The sequence below is a fragment of the Clarias gariepinus genome, chromosome 22, assembly GCF_024256425.1.
Source record: "Clarias gariepinus isolate MV-2021 ecotype Netherlands chromosome 22, CGAR_prim_01v2, whole genome shotgun sequence".
Classification (NCBI taxonomy): Eukaryota; Metazoa; Chordata; class Actinopteri; order Siluriformes; family Clariidae; genus Clarias; species Clarias gariepinus.
In genome coordinates, this window is record NC_071121.1 from 9,674,262 (window position 1) to 9,693,141 (window position 18,880).

General features: G+C 36.6%; 1 protein-coding gene across 1 annotated transcript; it reads right to left on the bottom strand.

Moving 5' to 3' along the window:
* Nucleotides 1-1,350: 1,350 nt before the first annotated feature.
* On the bottom strand, nt 1,351-18,871 carry LOC128510575 (uncharacterized). The gene is made up of 12 exons (XM_053482967.1): nt 18,059-18,871; nt 14,290-14,398; nt 14,139-14,192; nt 13,446-13,589; nt 12,368-12,454; nt 10,660-10,741; nt 10,409-10,545; nt 5,148-5,294; nt 4,970-5,056; nt 3,828-3,903; nt 2,244-2,320; nt 1,351-2,155 (listed from the first exon to the last, which is right to left on the bottom strand). The coding sequence occupies exons 1-12, from the start codon at nt 18,145-18,147 to the stop codon at nt 2,087-2,089; spliced, it is 1,158 nt and encodes a 385-aa protein (XP_053338942.1). The 5' UTR covers nt 18,148-18,871; the 3' UTR covers nt 1,351-2,086.
* Between the last annotated feature and the right edge of the window lie 9 nt (nt 18,872-18,880).

An 18,880-nucleotide genomic window follows, 5' to 3' on the forward strand; every position in this document is an offset into this window, starting at 1 on the left:
GACCCATCCAGGATATTTTCCTGCTTAAAATCTAGTGGGGGTTTTTCAGTGCTTGCAGCTTAAATGTCCCTTTATAGAAGTGCATGGAATTGTCTAATAAAAGTTTCCAGTAGCAACTGAGCGGCACGGTGGTGTAGAGGTTAGCACTGTCACCTTGCACCTCCAGGGTCCAGGTTTGATTCCCTTATCTGCGTGAATGGAGTTTGTTTGTTCTCCCTGTGCCTGGTGGGTTTCCTCCAGGTAATCCAATTTTCAGTCCAAAGACATGCAGATTAGGCAGGGTATGTGTGGTGTGTGTATACTGTAAGTGTGCGATTGTGTCTATGTGTGTGTGTCCCCTGCGATGGATTGCCACCCTATTTAGGGTGTACCCCGCCTTGGTCTCACAATAAAACTTCTGACCATCCATATTAGCATGAAACACAGCACAGTCAACATTAGCTAACAAGCCATCATCACGAATTAAAACACTTGCATGCCCACACAATAGCTCAGTTGCCAATGAAACAATTTTTTCCCCTAACCCTTTACAGCATCAGTCTTCTATATCTATTAGATAAACAAGCCAAGTTTCCATGATTTATGATTTAATTTACTACTTCAAAAGTTACAAACAAACGACGTTCAGGCTATTCTACAAAATTACTAACCCAAAAATGTGTCCTGCTTCGCATCCAGAACAAGTAACTGTTTTATTAAAGATTAAGTTTATGAGGCTAAGTTTAAGAAGCTAACTTGATAATCAAGGAATACAATTTGACAATAGCAACACATATACTGTAGCTTCAGGATTGAAAGTTGTGTCTTATACAGTATTTAACTGAATCCAAGATTTTGTGAAAAGCTGTTGGAATGTTTCCACCTTAAAACAATGTCATCCACTATCTCTTCACTTTCATAGAGGGTGGGAGCAAAAAGAGACTTCTGTGTTTACATTAACTGTGCCTTGCTGTGACATTGCTTGGAATTGAAGCAGTTTGGGCAGAGCTGAGCACCAAGCTGGAAGAGAGTCTATGCAAAACACTTGTTTATCCCCCAATATCATATCATAAAAGGAGGAAAATATGAACAGCTTGTCCAAGCAATGATTTCTACACAAAAAAACCCCAAAAAACTAAAGGATAGGTGTAATTGTTTTCATATTTTGTGTGTGAGTAGGAATTTCTAGGACAATACGTGACCTTTAAAAAAGAAGGTTCAAATCAAAAGCTTTTATCTAGGTTCCCGAGTCTTGTATTCACACTACTGTTCTCCACATACAGTAAAGATTACTTTCCTATTTTCATTTGAGGCTATATTATTCCAGATCAACTCATATCTCTGGCCCACAGGCATGAATGAGACACGGTATGAGGTAAACTGAATAACTTTATTGTGACAGCAATACCAGGAACTTTTAACTTTGTTTTTCTGTCAAAGTTTGTGACTGTGCTAGTAGTGACAGCTGAGGAATAAGAGCTGAGCTTCATAAGATACCAGAGATCTACTGCAGCAGCTCAGGAATGCAAGTGAAATGAAAATAATTTATTACATCTCAGAGAAGCATTTCATTCTTTATAATAAAACAAAGCTGTTCAGAAAGCAGGCAGGGTTGTGGCTTGGTTCTGTAAAGGCACGTCCATGCATTTTGCAAGAATTCACTGATCTAATGATATAACGCGTCTTATTTGAATCTACACATTTTAATTACATTAAGATGACAGGCATATCTGTACAAGCTGCTGCATGCAAGTTTAGAATAATTTATTTGGACAGAAACTATACATGGCAGATCAGATCAACACAACATAATCCTTTTTGAAGGCAATTTTATGCACTTTTTTTTTTTTTTCATTTTTGTCTTCATTTGTAGTTTACTTTCCCAGACTACATGTTCCCAGCCTATGTCCTGAAGCACTGCTTGGCCTACACATTAAACTCTTTACCTGCTTTAAAGGTCCCATTAAATGGCCGTTAATCAGATGAATTAGTTGAATTAGTTGTGCACAGGGAAAGCATTAAACGTGCAGGACAGATGTTACTCCATGACCCGGAGTAACCTCTGGGACCTTCTGCAGTGACTGCTGCATGTCTTTACATCTTCACTTCAGCTTCTGTGCTTCTTTGGTATGAGAGGTGGAGGTGTGTGATTGGGGAAGGCTTGTGTCTTTTCAGGCTGAAAGACAAAAAAACATAGAACATACTTTAAAGCAAAACTGATTTTGATTAAATTGTAATGCGGTTTATTTTATTCGCATTTTTACCTGTTGTAATTGAAAAATCCAATTTTGGTAGTCTTCTGGGGAAGTACATGATACTAATTGAGATTCCATTAATTCTCCTAAAAACAGAAAAAATCTAAGTACAACTGAATATACTGTAATTTCTGTGCAATTTCCCTTTTCAAAACAGCAAAAATCTGCAGGCAATTTATAACTGTAAACTACAGGAATTAATCACATTTTAATTGCTTTAATTAAAAATAAACAAATATATAAACATAATGATGCCTATCCCGAAATAAGATAAAGTATCTTATCTTATTCTGCTAACTACATAGCTTGTTAGGTGCTGACATGACTACGATTTTACAAAGTTACTACCATGTCCCGAAGACACAAGACACTTTTGAAATGCCTGACACACCTTTGTTTATTTTTCCAGGTAAACACTTGACTCAACATGGCCTCAAAATACACAAAGGAAAATGTTACTGTAGCATATACAGCTGAAGTTGGAAGTTTACATACTCCTTAGCCAAATACATTCAGAGTTCCTGAAATTCAATCCGAGTAAACATTCCGTGTCTTAGGTCAGTTAGGATCACTACTTTCTATTAGGAATGTAAATGACAGAATAATAGTACAGAAAATGATTTATTAATATATAATATTTCTATTATCATCACATTTCCAGTGGATCAGAAGATTACATTCCTTCCGACAGAACTGGTGTAACTGAGTCAGGTCTGTAGGCCTCATTGTTGGCACACACTTTATCCATTTAATTTTTTTACTGGATTAAGATCAGGGTCACTCTAATACCTTGAATTTATTAATAAGCCATTTTCCCACAAATTTGGAAGTATGCTTGGGGTCATTATCTATTTGGAAAACCCATTTGCAACCCAGCTTAAACTTCCTGGCTGAAATGTTGCTTTAATATATTGATATAATCTTCCTTCCTTATGATGCCATCTATATTGTGAAGTGCACAAATCACTTGAGCAATGTAACCCACAATATGATGCTGCCATCCCTGTGCTTCACATGTGAAATAGTGTTCTTGAGCTTGCAAGCCTCCCCCTTTTTCCTCCAAACAATAATGTCCTTATGGCCAAACAGTTGAATTTTGTTTCACCAGATCAGAGGAAATTTCTCCAAAAAAGTAAGATCTTTGTTTCCATGTACAGCTTCAGACAGTAGTCTGGCTTTTTATGGCTTCTTTTTGGAGCAGTGGCTTCTTCCTTGCTGAGCAGGCTTTCAGGTTATGTCAATATTGTCTCTCTTTTTTTATCTGTTTTCTCCAGTGTCTTTACAAGGTCTTTTGCTAGACAGGAAAGTATTTCTTTAGATTTTTCTATGATGTCAAACAAAGAGGCACTGAGTTTCAAGGCCTTAAACTAATACAGCCACAGTTACTGTATCAGAAGCTTCAAAACCAATGACAATTTTCTGGAACTAAAAGCTGTTTAAATATACAACTTTTTTTTGACCCACTGGGATTGTGATATAAAGAATGCTCCAAGTGAAAAAGTCTATCCGTACTGTAGACACATACTTATAGCTTCTCCATCTCTAAATGTTTTTACTGTGTTTCATTTATAATTAGGTAAATATTATAATTACCTGTAAGTTCGAATTCAAGTCTCCCATGCCGGGCAGATCTCTCCAAAGCTCTGATACTCTTCCTTGGCAGACGACCCTGTAATATGAACTTGCAATAAGTTACAGTACCAATGCCCAATATATATAAAAAGATGTAAATAAATATATTTAAAAAATGCTAAATGTAGTTGTTTTCATTCTTTGCCATCTCGGTATTAAGTCATAAATACATTGCCTAGCGGCCAAAATTTTTTTTTTCAGAAGGGTCAAATTATTGGGCTGCATCAAACAAAAAAAATTAAGGATTTATTTTTTTATTAATTTTAAATTACTGAAACTGGGTTAAGAACCATTTAACATATTATCAAAACCTGGAAGGAAGGATAGTGCCAAACTGTCAACTTCGTGGAAGAAATGTGGTTGGAAGACAATTAAACATTAGGTAAAGTTGCATGGCAAAAACACATCAGTAAAAAACAAAGCTGTGTTTAAAAGTGAAATTAAGAGCATTTCCATACGCATACTATGTGATGAGAACTCACAGGATTGGTACTAAACCGCTTCGGCTGAAAGAAAACGATTTGCTATTGAGACTAATCAGAAAAAAAAAGTTAAATTTGCAAGGAAGCATAAAGATTAGACTTTGGAGCTATGGAAAATGGTCATGGGGTCTAATGAGTTCAAATTGACCCTATTATGTGGCAAAAAAAGAAAGTCAGCTGATGATCTGAATGTACTGAATGAGCAGGTTATCACATCAATGGAGTTTTCTTCCCTGATGGCACTGGCACACTACCAGGACTCAAACTGTGAAAGAGTGCTTCTGGGAGCATGACGAATAATTTTCATACATCCATATACATGAACTGGCCACCACACTGTGTGTAATTAAAGTAATCAAAGCTAAAGGTGATAAAATGGAATCTTGGATTGTGTGACTTTTTTTGACGAGGCAGTGAATACTGTATTTCACCAACATTTAAACGTGGAAATTTTTGATTTACTTAAAAATCTGTACCTAAAATGTTATAAAGTGAAGAAATTTTTAAACCTTCATCCCATCAATGAGCTTCCCAGCCATAAACAAAAAGATATACCAAATTAGGTTGTTACAAAAACAGAAACATCATGGATCGGAAGAGTAATACCTCAGATTGTCTCACCTCATATTTGATCCATAGCCGTTGACTGTCAACAGATAGGATAAGGAGGTCCAGCGGAAAGAGCACAAAGAGACGCTCCTGAGATCCCTGTAAAGGACAATCCCATATTTTGATAAATATGTTTTCCAGCTATAAAAAAAAGTCATGCGTATTACTTATGTGCATTTCTATCCCTCACCTGGCTTTTTATATTGCTGATGTTTACCAGTGAGAGGTAGGCAGGTTGGCCCATGTGCTGGATAGGGGATCCCTCCCATTGCATTATGGGACACCTTAGCAGGTGCCGCTTTAGTTCTTCCCTCTTCCAGTTCTCATTACATGGCAACTAAGAGAGAGACACAGAGAGAGAGATAGGGACAGAAAACATACCGTTTTTGTCCTCATGATGGCGCATTTGAGCCAATTTAAAAATTCTACTGTATATACAGTAAACAGAAATAGTGCAGCAGCAATTTCTATTTCAGTCTAGATGTTTATAATGTAGTACATAAGACATTTAATAACCAAAATCATAATTATTACACCTATCTGATAATACAATTACAGTACATTTTACCTTAACCATGCATATACTAGTAAGAAAGATTGTAAAAAGAATCCCCACATGATTTTCTGAAACATATGTTTATCTAAAACATAATCTGACCTTTAATTAACCTAGAAAATATCACACAAGCAGTTTACTACAACTGATTGATGTTTGCATTGCAAAAGTATATGAACTTAGATCAAAGTATATTTTCAAGATTAAGGAAGCCAAAAAGAGAGGAAGGCTAAGCACTATGTATTGACAGGATTCAAACACATCCAGAGTTCTGGGCAAACACGTCACCACTGTCCCCCCAATAAACTTCTTAAATAATTTTATACAAAAGTTAATTCTGACCAAGTAATCTGATTGGACGAGTTACTTTCCATAAATGTGATAGATGGTACAGCACTGAGAGGTTTAACTATATGTATCACTTTGTATCAACTGCTGCTTGCCTGCATGAGTGAAAGTAGGTCAGTACAGTGTTTGCAGTACTGAGGGAAGAGCAGCTGCCTGCCAAATCTCACATTCCACACCAGTTAGGGAAGCACTGCCAGCAAGAACGCACATCTGATACCATTATGTTAAGTCATTCAAGTCATTCTGAAATGCATCCATGTTGGTTTATTCATGCCGAAAGCTAACTTACTAACAAGTCATTTAGTTCATGTCGTTCTTTCAATTAAAAATAAACTTAAATGTTACATTTTTAATAAACAGACACCCAACAGGTCTACATACACATATTTTGGCTATGGTTCTAGTAATGAAAATATTATAATGCAGCTAAGAACATATTGTGATAAACAGAATGAGCAGCTCACCTCTCATATCTTCTGTTCCGAGTCATTCTTTCTTTTGAATCTATTGCACTGCATAGTGTCTATGAAAGTCACGTGACAAAAAAACGAATGACTAGGAGTAGAAGACTCATTGAGGAGAATCGCTCAATTCGGTTTCCTGTGTACTGTAAAGCATAGAGTCACGTGACAAAAGAACAACCCGGATCAAAAGACTCAAAGCTAACTACTCATTACTGTTTCCTGTACCTAAGCTACGGAGGTGTCGGGATGCTTTGCGCATGTGTGCCCAGTAGAAAATGAACGAATCTCTCTCTCCGAGACTACTCATTCAAAAAGAACAAATAGTTCACGAATGACCCATAATTAGTGGAAATATAAAGAGGAAACTTACAAGATTTGCATGACTGTCCACCACCTCCATGGTTTATTATCCTCAACTTTTGGCTACATATTACCAGTAAGAATTTAATTACTTTCACCTTTGTTAATTACATTATGTCAGTCAATAACTGTGGGCTTCCAATTCTGCCAGTCGCAGTTAGTTAGGTCCTCCAGTTTTTTTTTTTATTTAATGTGTTGTGGTGCGGTATGGTGAGCTGCACCATGAGCTATTTTAATGTTTATAAGGGCCCTAACACAGGGTTTTAAAGGGGGTCAATGAAATAGAAGTTGAGAGTGCTTGTGATACGCACGGAAAGACCTTTCCGTTCGGAGATAGCGTGGGATTATTAATTTGAAACTTAAAAGGAAACAAAAACAGAGCTTCGCCGTCTACGCGAGGAAGGACGGGACTCTGGTAACTAAAAATAAAAACTATATCCTCCTGGGGCTTATGCCTTACCGAGGATTTAGAGAGAGAGTTTGTACTTTATATTTAACCGCCGCTCTCTCTCTCTCTCTCCCCGGCGTCTTAGGGAGGCAGAGGCTGGGTCTTTGGCTCGGTCTCTCGACTTTCTGCACTCTTGTATTTTCTTTTGCTTGCTTTGTCTTTGGCCCTGATACCTTACCGGCGCTACCTAAATGATCGCATGAAGCGCCGAGTTATCAGGACCCTTAAATAAACACACCACTAGGTGAGGCGCGTTCCCGCTGATTGCGGCGTTGCCTGGCAACAGCGTGTATAAATGCCCGCCCCTCTGCCCGGTCCAAACAAAGCTAACACGCTCAAAACAGAGCAAAGCATTTTCGCGCGGTTCTGCTTTTCGTGAGAGTTACAGTACATTTAAATGCTTAAACAAATAATAATCTGTTGAGGAAAAATGGTGTTTGTGGAACTGTTGTATAAAAGCTAAATCACACTTAAGGTCATGCTCTTGTGCAAAATAACAGCCAGGGTGTAATATGGCTGTAGGCATAACAGCACTACAACTCGTGATATTGCTTAAATTACAATAAATAAAAAAAATAAATTCCATTGTTTACTGATTGGTTTGTTGAGTCATACGCTAATAAAAGTACACCACAATAAGAAGGATTGACACCCCTTAGGTAGCCTAAATATAATTTCAAATGTATGGTCATGTTTGGACATATTCATTTAATGTGGACAAATACATTTGAAATCGAAGGTTTATATTCACTTAGACTGAAGTCATTACAGTTGATTTTTTTTCCCACTCCTCAGGTTGAAGTTGGTGAGGGCATCTATTTTATACATGAAACAAGTAATTTTCCCAACAATTGTTTTCTCTGGAATTCATTCTATCATAATTCTGGTGGGTTAAATTCCAAAAAATCATTACTCAGTGCCTCTTTGTGTAAGATCAGGGGAAAATCTAAAGAAATAAGCCAAAACCCCAATTTTGGAATAATTTCTGAATGCCTGAAGTGTAAACCACTGACACATTGGTAATGTGATGAAGGTAGTAAAAAGCTGAAATACATAATTCTCTTTACTATTATTCTGTCATTTTACATTCTTAGGCTAAAGTAGTGATGCTTACTGACCTAAAACAAATAAAAGTCTCTCACTAATTTACTTAATCATTGTCTATACCATTTATTCTGTATACCGAGTCATGGGGGCCTAGGCCCTATCCCTGGAGATTTAGGGCACAAGGCAGGATACACCCTGGACGGGGTGCAAATCCATCGCAGGGAACCGACACATATACACACAAACATGCACTCATTCACAAACAAGGGGAATTTTGAACGGCAATTAGCCTAATCTGCATGTCTTTGGACTGTAGGAGGAACCCGGAGTACCGGACGAAACCCACCAACCATGGAGAGAACATGCCATCTCCATACACACAGACCCGAGGCAATAGTGCTAACCAGTAAGCCACCATGCCACCACAAGGATAGACTACTCAGATTGATTGTCAGTAATTGTAAAAAACTGAGTTTAAATGCATTTGGCTAAGGTTCTATTCTTAACTTGAATTTTAAGTAGACCTTAGTACTTAGCATACTTTAAAACTTATTCTCAAATTACTGGATCTAAATAAAAAAAGATATCCCATAATATCACAAACAAAACTATATCACTGTATTTCTGTAAGAAAAAAGAAACACAACAAAAACCCAGCAGGTCTGGCCAGCTAACAGCAACCCACAGGCTAACCTGGTCAAAGTCTTAAACACCATTTTAGCTTCTTAATCCTGCACTGAAAATGATATATTCAGAATTATATTTTAAAAATTCAAACAGTTAAGCAATCAGGAACTCCACTTTAAAACCGTTAAAACAAGTTAGCCAAATGATAGAGAATCTGGATAATAACTTCTGGTGAAGAGAGTCTACCAGTTTGACCAGCTCAGCCTGTGGCTTCTCTTTCAACTTTAGCATAAAATAATACACCACTGTGTTTCTATTTAGATCCTCTCATATAAAAAGTAAACAACTGTACTTGCTGTGCTAAACTCTAGCATACAAAAATTAAATCAGTGTACTTCTATTTTCAACAGAAACATAAAACATACAGAAGCATATAAAAAATGACAGCAATATACTTGTGTTTGGTTGCTAGCATATACAGTGGAACCTTTGATTACAAGCACAATTCGTTCCGGAAGTGGGCTTGTATTCCAAAAGACTCGTAAATCAATCAATTATTTGTTCCAAAAATAAAACTACAAAATATAAAGTAAATTAAAGTAATATAAAGTATAAAATATAAAGTAAATTATATTGTTTGAATTTCACACAAACACACACACACACACATTAACGAAAAGACTGTTTTGTCAGAAAAAATTAGCAAGGAACACTTGACACTCGCGTGAGTGCATACTAACGGAATCACTGCTGTAAAGTAAACAAACAAACAAATAAACCTGCACTTTCCCTTGAAAAAAAAATGGTGACAGAGCAATGTTTCTGTGTAAAGGCGAGAGTGTGTGTGTAAAGGGTCACGGTGTAAAATTATGTGCGTGCACCCATAATTACAGAGAGGGAGAAAATAGATCTTTAACCTCTCTAATGAGACTTTCTTTAGCTTTATACATGCGCACGTGTGTGTTATAAGAAACAGTACACGCATGCTGTGTAATACTCTTCCAGTACTAGCATTTGAATGCTACACTAGTGTACATGTATCCATATCATGCATATACTTCTCCTCAAATCTGTCTTTCTAAATGTACTTATACATTCTAGCATACCACAACCACAAGTCTACAAATATGCTGTATGTATATGTGTATGAAATGTGGTTAAGTAACCTCACACTAATATTGCAACATGTTACACTGCAGAGACTGAAGTACGAGAGGACATATGGGTACATGTAAAATAATGGGGTGTTTTCCCTACTCTTTGGTTACATTTCCTCCATCTTTATGTAATTGAGGCTTGCATGAGTTCACAAGTGTGTTTAGTATAGCTTAGATGTTAATAGCAAAGATTCAGGTTTATGTTTTTTTCCCCCATAAGGACCATGCAACTGTTTAGCAAATGCATGCAAAAATTAATTATTTGCATCTTATTTCCATTCACATTTCAAGTGTTCATAAGTGTTTTAGCACCACTTCATATGTGTGGGCACACCCATCACTTCTCCTGCGATGTCAGGAAGTAGTGTTTGAACATAATCGTTTTAGGGGCTTTACTTCCTTCTCCAGTGCTGACATGCTTGTATGTGTGCGTATGTGGTGTACCAGGTAGGAGAGGGCACTGTGTGAGGGGCTGAGCTGCTGTGTGAGGGATTTGCATCTCCTGTCATCTATGTTTTCAATCCAGATCCTTCGCTCAGTAGCACTAGCACAGATGAACATCTTAGAGTCCACCATGGGTCCTGTGCATGACAAAAAAAATATTTAAAAAAAAGTCAATTCTTTACTCAGTCTGTAGATATGGTTTTTATTTTGCATTTTATGGTAATGCCTTTCACACAGGAAGACTGACTAACCACTGATCTCGAACATGTGTGGAGTACAGAGGTCCTGCTGAGAAATCACTCTCACCTCAATTGCTGAAAGAGGAAGCATGCCCTGCACACAAAATAATTTTAAATAGAAGCATATACGCTGGGACACATACAATAACATATAATGACAAATATGGACAGTTAAAAAAAAGTGTGCAGATATAAATCTCCCACTTCTCTGTCACATTTAATATAATGCACATACAGTAACTGGTATTATTTATCATTAATAAATTAAGTTGCATAATTCCTATCACATTTATCAGCATAAATAATGAATATGTTCCTTGCTTATAAATAATAATAGTCGAGATTAAAATGCATTTCTGCATTAAACAGGTATTTAAATTTCTACAGCTAGAAATTATTTGCGGAATCAAAGAACTAAGAATGGGGTGCCATTACATTATGATTGTGCATGAATGATATTACATATACAATTATGCATTTAAATTTAAAGACATGTTATACATTGAGAACCTATAAGCATTTTTAAAATACATAACTTACATATTTTTTTATTAACATAATTAAATAAAGAATTCCATCCCCTAATTACAATTTACGCTGAAATTTAATCCTTAAAATATGTTCCCTTTTGCATTTGATGTAAATCCATTTAACTCATCTCATGCATGTTCCATGAGTCATCCATTATGTAGGTTATAAATAAGGTACATTTTTGTATCATACAACAATCAAGTCACATGGAAGTAACAGGAAGTTGCATCGTCTGAATTTCTTGAAGATCAAAAAACAGAAAAGAAAAAAAAAATTCTCATTGTGTTTTTTTTTATATATATATATATATATATATATATATATATATATATATATTTTTTTTTTTTTTTTTTTTTAAATCAGCTCTGTTACTTGCAACCATTTCACACTTTTAAATGTGAAATGCAGCCATTGTCAGCAAGCAACTTTGTTCAAAAAAGATTTGGGGAAGAGAGAGAGAGACATGTCTATTTAAATTACAAACTCAGAAACTCAGGGCATTTGGAAGGGCTCAAATCCATCACAGGGCACAAGGACGCACACTATGGGCCATTTGAAAACACTAGTTGGATTAATCTGAATGTCTTTTGTGAGGAAACTCACCAAGCACAGGGCACATGAAAACTCAACACACGCAGACCCGTGGTAGGAACCTAACCCTCGACCGTGTAGGTGAGAGGACACAGTGCTAACCGCTATACAACATCATGCCACCAAGAATGTTTTTTCATTTTTTTTTCGCCCCAAAAATCTAATTTTATTTATAGAGAGCTTATAAAAATAGTCATTGCCAATTATTCTTAAATGAAATAAGTAACAGAAAACCACTGGGGATTATTATGAGTTTGTTTTTATATAGTGGATTATGATTTTAATATCACATTGACATTATTTCTAGGGTAAGGTGAGTCTTGAGAGAGCTCAATGTATTTCATTTAAAGACAAAAGTGGTGGTTTATGTAACTGTCAGCCTATAGAGACAAAGATAGTACTGGTCAACAGTAGTTATATGCAATCTATATAACTCTGCATGCTAGTTCTTTAATAAAACTAGCAAACAGGAAGACAGGGTAAATTTGTCTTGAAGTGTCACCAAGCTACCTTGATCAACTGCAAGAAACAGACACATTTTGATAATGATAGAAGCAACAGGATGTCTGACAGCAAAGCCCGTTTTCGCACAACCTACCTCATAAATGAAGTCATGCGTTGAGTTGTCCAGGGCGAGGATTAATAAATGAAAAGAAAAAAGAACCAGATATCTTTCGGTCGTAACCTGTGGAAAAAGGATAAGATCCATTTTTGTATATATACACACATTCATACAGTGAGTCATTTAGGTCACGGTACCCATGTGATTAGTGGCCAACATGCAAAATCCAGATTTCCAATACTTTATAAGTGTTGAGTTTGGGGTTTTGGTCAGTTTCAGCGATAAGCTCCAGTTCCAAATGTTCCTTTAAATAATTTTTCAAAATGGAGCGGTGCTTCCTACAGGATTAGATTCATTTCATGGTGGTAGTCGATACAATGATAAAAACATTTTAATTGCCAAGTATCAAAACAACAGAACATATTCGCTTTTAAAAGGCACTTTAACACTTTTGGTGACTTCTCAACATTGTGTGTGTTGCAAAGTTTGCACCATATATTTGAACATCCTGTTTTACAGGGCTTTCTGAAAGAAAAAAAAAATGCTCTGTCATATTTTAGAAGTTTCTAACACTCTTTAGCTAAAGCCTCTGATTCAGACTGGTTCAGAGCAGTCAATATTGACTAGCAGCTAAGTACAACCTGCTAAAGATTAGCTTAGCTTAGCCATCCTTACTTCCTAGGCTCCTTAAACGCTTGCTAATAATCCACATCCATATCCAACATCTTTATTTTTTTTTTAAAGAAAAGCTCTGTCTAGAAACCAGTCACAGTTATCATTAAGCACTTTTTGCAAACTGACCAAGTAAGCCCACAAACCGTTACAGGTTAGCAGGCATTTCACCAGCGCTCTCGAATGCAACCAATTCAGAGTGCGTATAAAGGGGAAGGGGTATTCGCAGATGGTCGTTGTGTGGTGTGTGTGAGGGAAAGAGAGAGGGAGAGAGATGTGCACACATCTGTACACTTAACCAATAATTTACCTGTTTTAAAACGTAAAAAAAAAATCTATATATATCCACATGTGGCATTTAGTTCCAATATTGTAGAAGGCCACAAATATGAATAAATGTATGAGAAACATTTAAAGAGTAAAGATAAAACTACCCAGTTACCATCGTGTAGCCGTTATGCAACAACACTCGTGAAGAGTAAACGATGTCTCCATAGGAGTGTGGCGCTTGTCCCTCCCAGTCTCGGATTGGATGCGTGTAAAGCTTCTGGTGCAGCTCGTCTTTAGTCTGACCCCACAGTACCACCTTACAGGCAACAGATACAACAAATTATTAATATAATAACTTTTATATCTCATACTGTAATGTTAACTGCTGATAACTTGTCACACCTTTTATTAGAATTAAAACCTAATGTTATAGGAAACTTTTAACTTATTCACAGTCACATTTAATGTTGTGGAACATCTGCCAGATTAATGAGTTCCTGTTATGCGTTATGCATCATCCAGACAGCATCAGTGTCAGAAAATTTACAGATATAGCTCTGATTCTAGCAAGGTGCTGACACTGGAAACTCTAATGCTAAATAAATCTCCTCTTACAAAAAACTCCACCATATCAGCAGTTAGACATTTTCTTCTTGCATTTCTTTATAAACATTGCTGTAAAAATGTCTACGATCAAACTAATGATGTTCAAACATGCACTTTGCAACAGAACGTCTGTAACAGCCGCATTGCTACTGAATATTAATCAGTCGGGTTTAAGACTTAAACTTTTATAACCCACACCAATCAGTTTATATTGAATAATAGAGACATGTACACAGATGTGTTCAAATTTCAGACATACTTGTGAGTTCCTTTTTTGAGCAGACTGTTTGGCAGGGACTGAATCTGAGCAGAGCTGAACAAAGAAGCACTTCTCAACACTCATGCACACAGCATTTATACATAAACAGACAGTATGTTCAGTTTGGAAAGGATTATAATAAAGTCCATACCTCACTTGTCACTTTGGAAAGTTTCCTGGCAGGTGGAGAACTTTGAGGAGGTTCATTTGTGTCATTCTTTAAGGAAACCTGCAGCTTGCATTCTGCTAAAGACCAAACCCTGAAAACATCATAACAATGCTGAATTTATAGAATTTAATTTTGTATACAGCTCTAGTTTACTGGGGCAATAAATCCAAAGAAATACTAACCCTGATATTAAGAGCATAAAGCAGAACACTGTAGATGTATATTCCCTTAACTTGTAGCATGAATTGTCAATTTTGAGTTATGTTTAAACTTTTAATCCTAAATGAGTTCAAATTCTGTCAATTATTTAAAAATAAACGTGTAATTAATGAATTAAATAATAAAAATTTCTAATTTTTAATAAACATTGGTTAATGTCTGTGTTCATCATTTAATTAAAGGTTATTTAATACAAGCTTTACTTTGGTATGATGATTTATCATGTATACACCAAATACGAGAGGTGTTCAAGTCAAACCATGACTTGTGATCAAGTTTCTCATGAATGAAGGCGTCAAACTGACTTGTGATGAGAATCTTAGCCACAGTAAAACATCTGAATGGTGCAAACATTTTAAAGAAAGCCGCCTAGACGATCCTGGCCGTGGTGGCTCAAAGCCCATCGCATTCGGTCCCATGAACATTCAGCAAGTAGAACATCCTTGAAAATGGTCTGATAACTTGTCACTACAGTAACTCGACTGGTAATTATAGCCACGTCCCTGTACAATCTTGACCTCACCCCAAACCATTCCCAATGTACGTACATGTTTGGGCCATTAAAGGGATTCCTGTTCCTCATGAGGCCAGCGTTTCAGACGTGAAGCATTCTCAATCCAAGCACTGCTGAAACGCTGGCAGAAATGTAGTAATATAGTAGGAGATTATATTATATTATAGAGAAAGTAGTTTTTACTGACATAACTGTGTTCTTTTGTTATGTGCAATGAAACATCTCAGTTTGTTTGTCAGGGAATCTTAATGTTAAAGATTAACAAGGTCCTAAATGAACAGTTTGGATATCTCGGCCATGTTTTTGACACCCTGTGTAAGCTTACAGTTAGCCTGTTGCACTTTGCATAGAAGGGTTTCACAGATCTTAGTGGTATGAGCGAGGTTGCAAGGTCTATGGTTTTTCCTCAGCAATCAGGATGTTTTGGGTATTGCTGCTGTTATGTTTTTTTTTTTTCTAAGAATCTCAGTCTTTTGTTTATGAATTTGCATTAAAGCCCATTTTAGAACCCTAGCTAAAGGTTTTTCAATAGAAACTGCATTAAAAAAAAAAAAAAAAAATCTTCTTAATTTCATTGGTTTCATTTCCTGACCAATTTTGTCAAGAATCCTGGCCACCCTGTGTAGGAGTATTTAAATTGGTTAGGAGATCCTCCAGTCTGATGGTTAGATCAGATCACTGTTTGTGTGCTATCTGTTCCTCTCCAGCCTGCTAATGATAAGTCATGTTTACTAATTAGTTTCTCTTCCTGAGTTAATTCCTCTGCTGCATCTGTTTTGCAATACCAGACGGGCCTGTAGACATCAGCAGATTATTGTGAGAGGGCAGTGGGCGGGGCCTGTAGGCTGGTGGGGGGGCGGGGGGGGGGGGGGTTGAACAGTGACCACTGGACCCTCACTGCCTCGGCATCTCTACTTGTTAGAAGATATGTTAACTGATAATCCTTTTCTAAAGCATTATGGTGGTGCCTGTTATCCTTAGATGTAAGATATTCAGCACACATGCTAAGTTGTTTTTGTGTTGCCCTGGGTATCCTGTTGTTATGGGTGTGGGGTTTTTGTTAGCGTGCTGCTGGTTCATCTCTATCATGCTAACAGTTTGAACACATGCATTGTTTAAGCCTCTGATTACCTCGCAGCTTAATCCTGGCAGTTTCCTAATGAGGAGTGATGCACCCAACCCTGTGTAAGAAACCAGACTAATGCTTAGCACTATAGTGTTGTTTTAGAAGAAGTCCTAGTAAGTTTTTTAAAATAGTATGTTTCTTATGAGTAGTGTAGCCCTAAACACATATATGCAAAACAGTATGTTTTTTGTGAGTAGTGTAGCCCTAAACACATATATGCAAAACAGTATGTTTTTTGTAGAAGGTCTTTATAAATTGTAAAGTAGCAAAAAAATATCCTAATTTGCTAGCTTATTATTATTATTATTATTATTATTATTATTATTATTATATCTTCCAAATATCTAAATGTTTTGATCATCATCTCAACTTGCATGATTACATAATGTATATTATCTTACATGTGCTTTGTAGCATGGTATGTTATATGGCATCAGTAAGTGGATGAAACATAAATGAAACTGGAAATGAAAAAGATATTTAGCCGAAACGTTTATTACATTTAAGTATGCATAACACAAATAAACAGACCTGCACGCAGAAAGAAAAAAGCTGAACTACAGTATGTAAACCAAACTACATAAACATTTATAAGATTGTATTTAGACATATTTTTATATTAACAAACTCTGGTGTATTATTATGGGCAAACAATTTCATAATTGAAGCACAGAATCAGTATTCCATAATTGTAACACTTTTCTTTCTCCGGAACAAGCCACATGGTTAACTCGAACTAGCCGGAACTAGATAGGTGAATTTTGACTAAATACACTGTCAGTTTGACAGATACAAATTGATTTAGCTTTGATTGAGTCACTGCAGAAGCTTCATATGAGTCTCAGCCAAAATTTGTAACGCATTTTTGGGTTGTGGAATTTGGCCCTGATTACTTACATTGCACTCACCTACCAGGTGACAAACTTCCTTGTCGGAGTGCAGAGCAGGAAAATGATTTATATGGAAAAAGACCTATGATAATGCGCCTATAAAAAGACAGCCTAACTGAGACTATCCCTTAAAAGAGGATCCTTTGGGTATCCTCAATGGAAACACCTATAGGTGCGAGAGATGAGGACCTTAATTATGTTATATAATTAGGTATTTCACATTGTTACAGTAGATATGCTAAATAAATATTAATCATTATTTTAAACAATAATTACTATTTTGTTTTTCATTTTGGTCTAAACAGTATGATCAGGGTTGAAACGTAAAAATACTGTTTTTTGCTCAGAACAAGCTGAGTTACTTACAGCATACTAATTAATGTAAACACGTTCATTCTAATCAACTTTTTAGCCAAATAGGTCAATCAATAATAGGAGGAATATCTGAGACAAGCGCATTTCTGATTTACCTGTTTAAATTCATTACTTGCAGAATGTCATACTCTTACAACCCTAGAATACTTCTGTAGTGAAATTTGACTTGTATTTAATGACAAATTTCAGAATTTTGATCATGACTCGCATGATTTTAACAAAAATGTAACTAATCTGACATGTGCAATCACTGCCATTCAATTTAATACGTACACTGTGCTGACCAGAGCTTTAATACAACAGTAAAATACTGAACAGGAAAACATGAAAACTTATTTAATAACAAAAAATGAGTTAGACAAACTGATCAAGCAACTTTTCTTTAATCTTTTTACATGTCATTTGGTATTTTATAGTCAAAGTATGAGCTTTTATCACTGATACAAAGACAGAGTTATGTTTTACGTTTACAAAGACAGCAACTTAAATCTGAATAAATCTAGACAGATTTCACTATTTTAAACCTCAGTGACGTTAGTGTGCAGCAAACATTTCCAAATCAGGAAGTACAGTATGATACACAATCTGATATGTCTGGGTAACAAGAGTGGAAATTATTGCTCTTACCCTGCGCCATCAATCTCCAGAAGCTCGATCTCGTCTGGACCGACATCGTCGATTCCTTTTGAAGTCGGGGTCACGCTGCAACATCCCATGTCTGCCAACCCCTCTCTCTTTTAGATTCCACTCGTCTCCTGCACAGACAGTGGCTTTTCCACTGCACTACACACCATGAGCCATCTGCCTCTGTGCCCCAAACACCCCAACAACCTGTCTCGCACCCTTCTACGCAACCAATCACAGGGAAAGAGGGGCACAAACCGCTTGAAAACTAGGGCTAAATAATGGTTGGGTTAAGTCTTGCCTCAGTGCCTTTCTGTGCACTACTGAAAATGGGCAAAAAGAATGTAGGCGAATTCTGAAGACAGGCAGGCAGAACCATGTGGTGCTTTCTTCCTGTCAGTTTGAGCGGTGACGCAGCTGTGGCCAAGCCAACTTCCTCATCAAGTCCTCTGCAGTTTCAGCATAAGCCATCTAGCTTTTGATTCTTTTCCACCCTGTTCCACCTCTACTAATGAAACTATAATTTAAATCCAGTGTGACATACAGAGCAGGCATAGAGTATACTGTATGTACAACAGTCCTCAAGTACAGTAATACCCAGATAAAATGATTACATGTTAGAGAGCCTACGCAGAAACATTCGTAGTCACAACAACATTAACCACAACTGGATGACAAGGTGTGTTTTATGCGGTGTGCTTGGCAGAATGTTGCATTTATTAGTCAGTTAGTTGAAGTGAAAAATAGGTTGATGGCCACATGCAGGTATCCTAGTCCTGCTATTCACTTTATTACACTGTGGAATTTCTTAATTAACAGTTTAAA

Coding starts and splice junctions, on each gene's coding strand:
- LOC128510575 (XM_053482967.1), bottom strand. CDS start 18,147: ATGGGATGTTGCAGCGTGACCCCGACTTCAAAAGGAATCGACGATGTC. Junction 10,742..12,367: donor CGCATGACTTCATTTATGAG/GTAGGTTGTGCG, acceptor TTTTGTGTGCAG/GGCATGCTTCCTCTTTCAGC. Junction 10,546..10,659: donor ACACATGTTCGAGATCAGTG/GTTAGTCAGTCT, acceptor TGTCATGCACAG/GACCCATGGTGGACTCTAAG.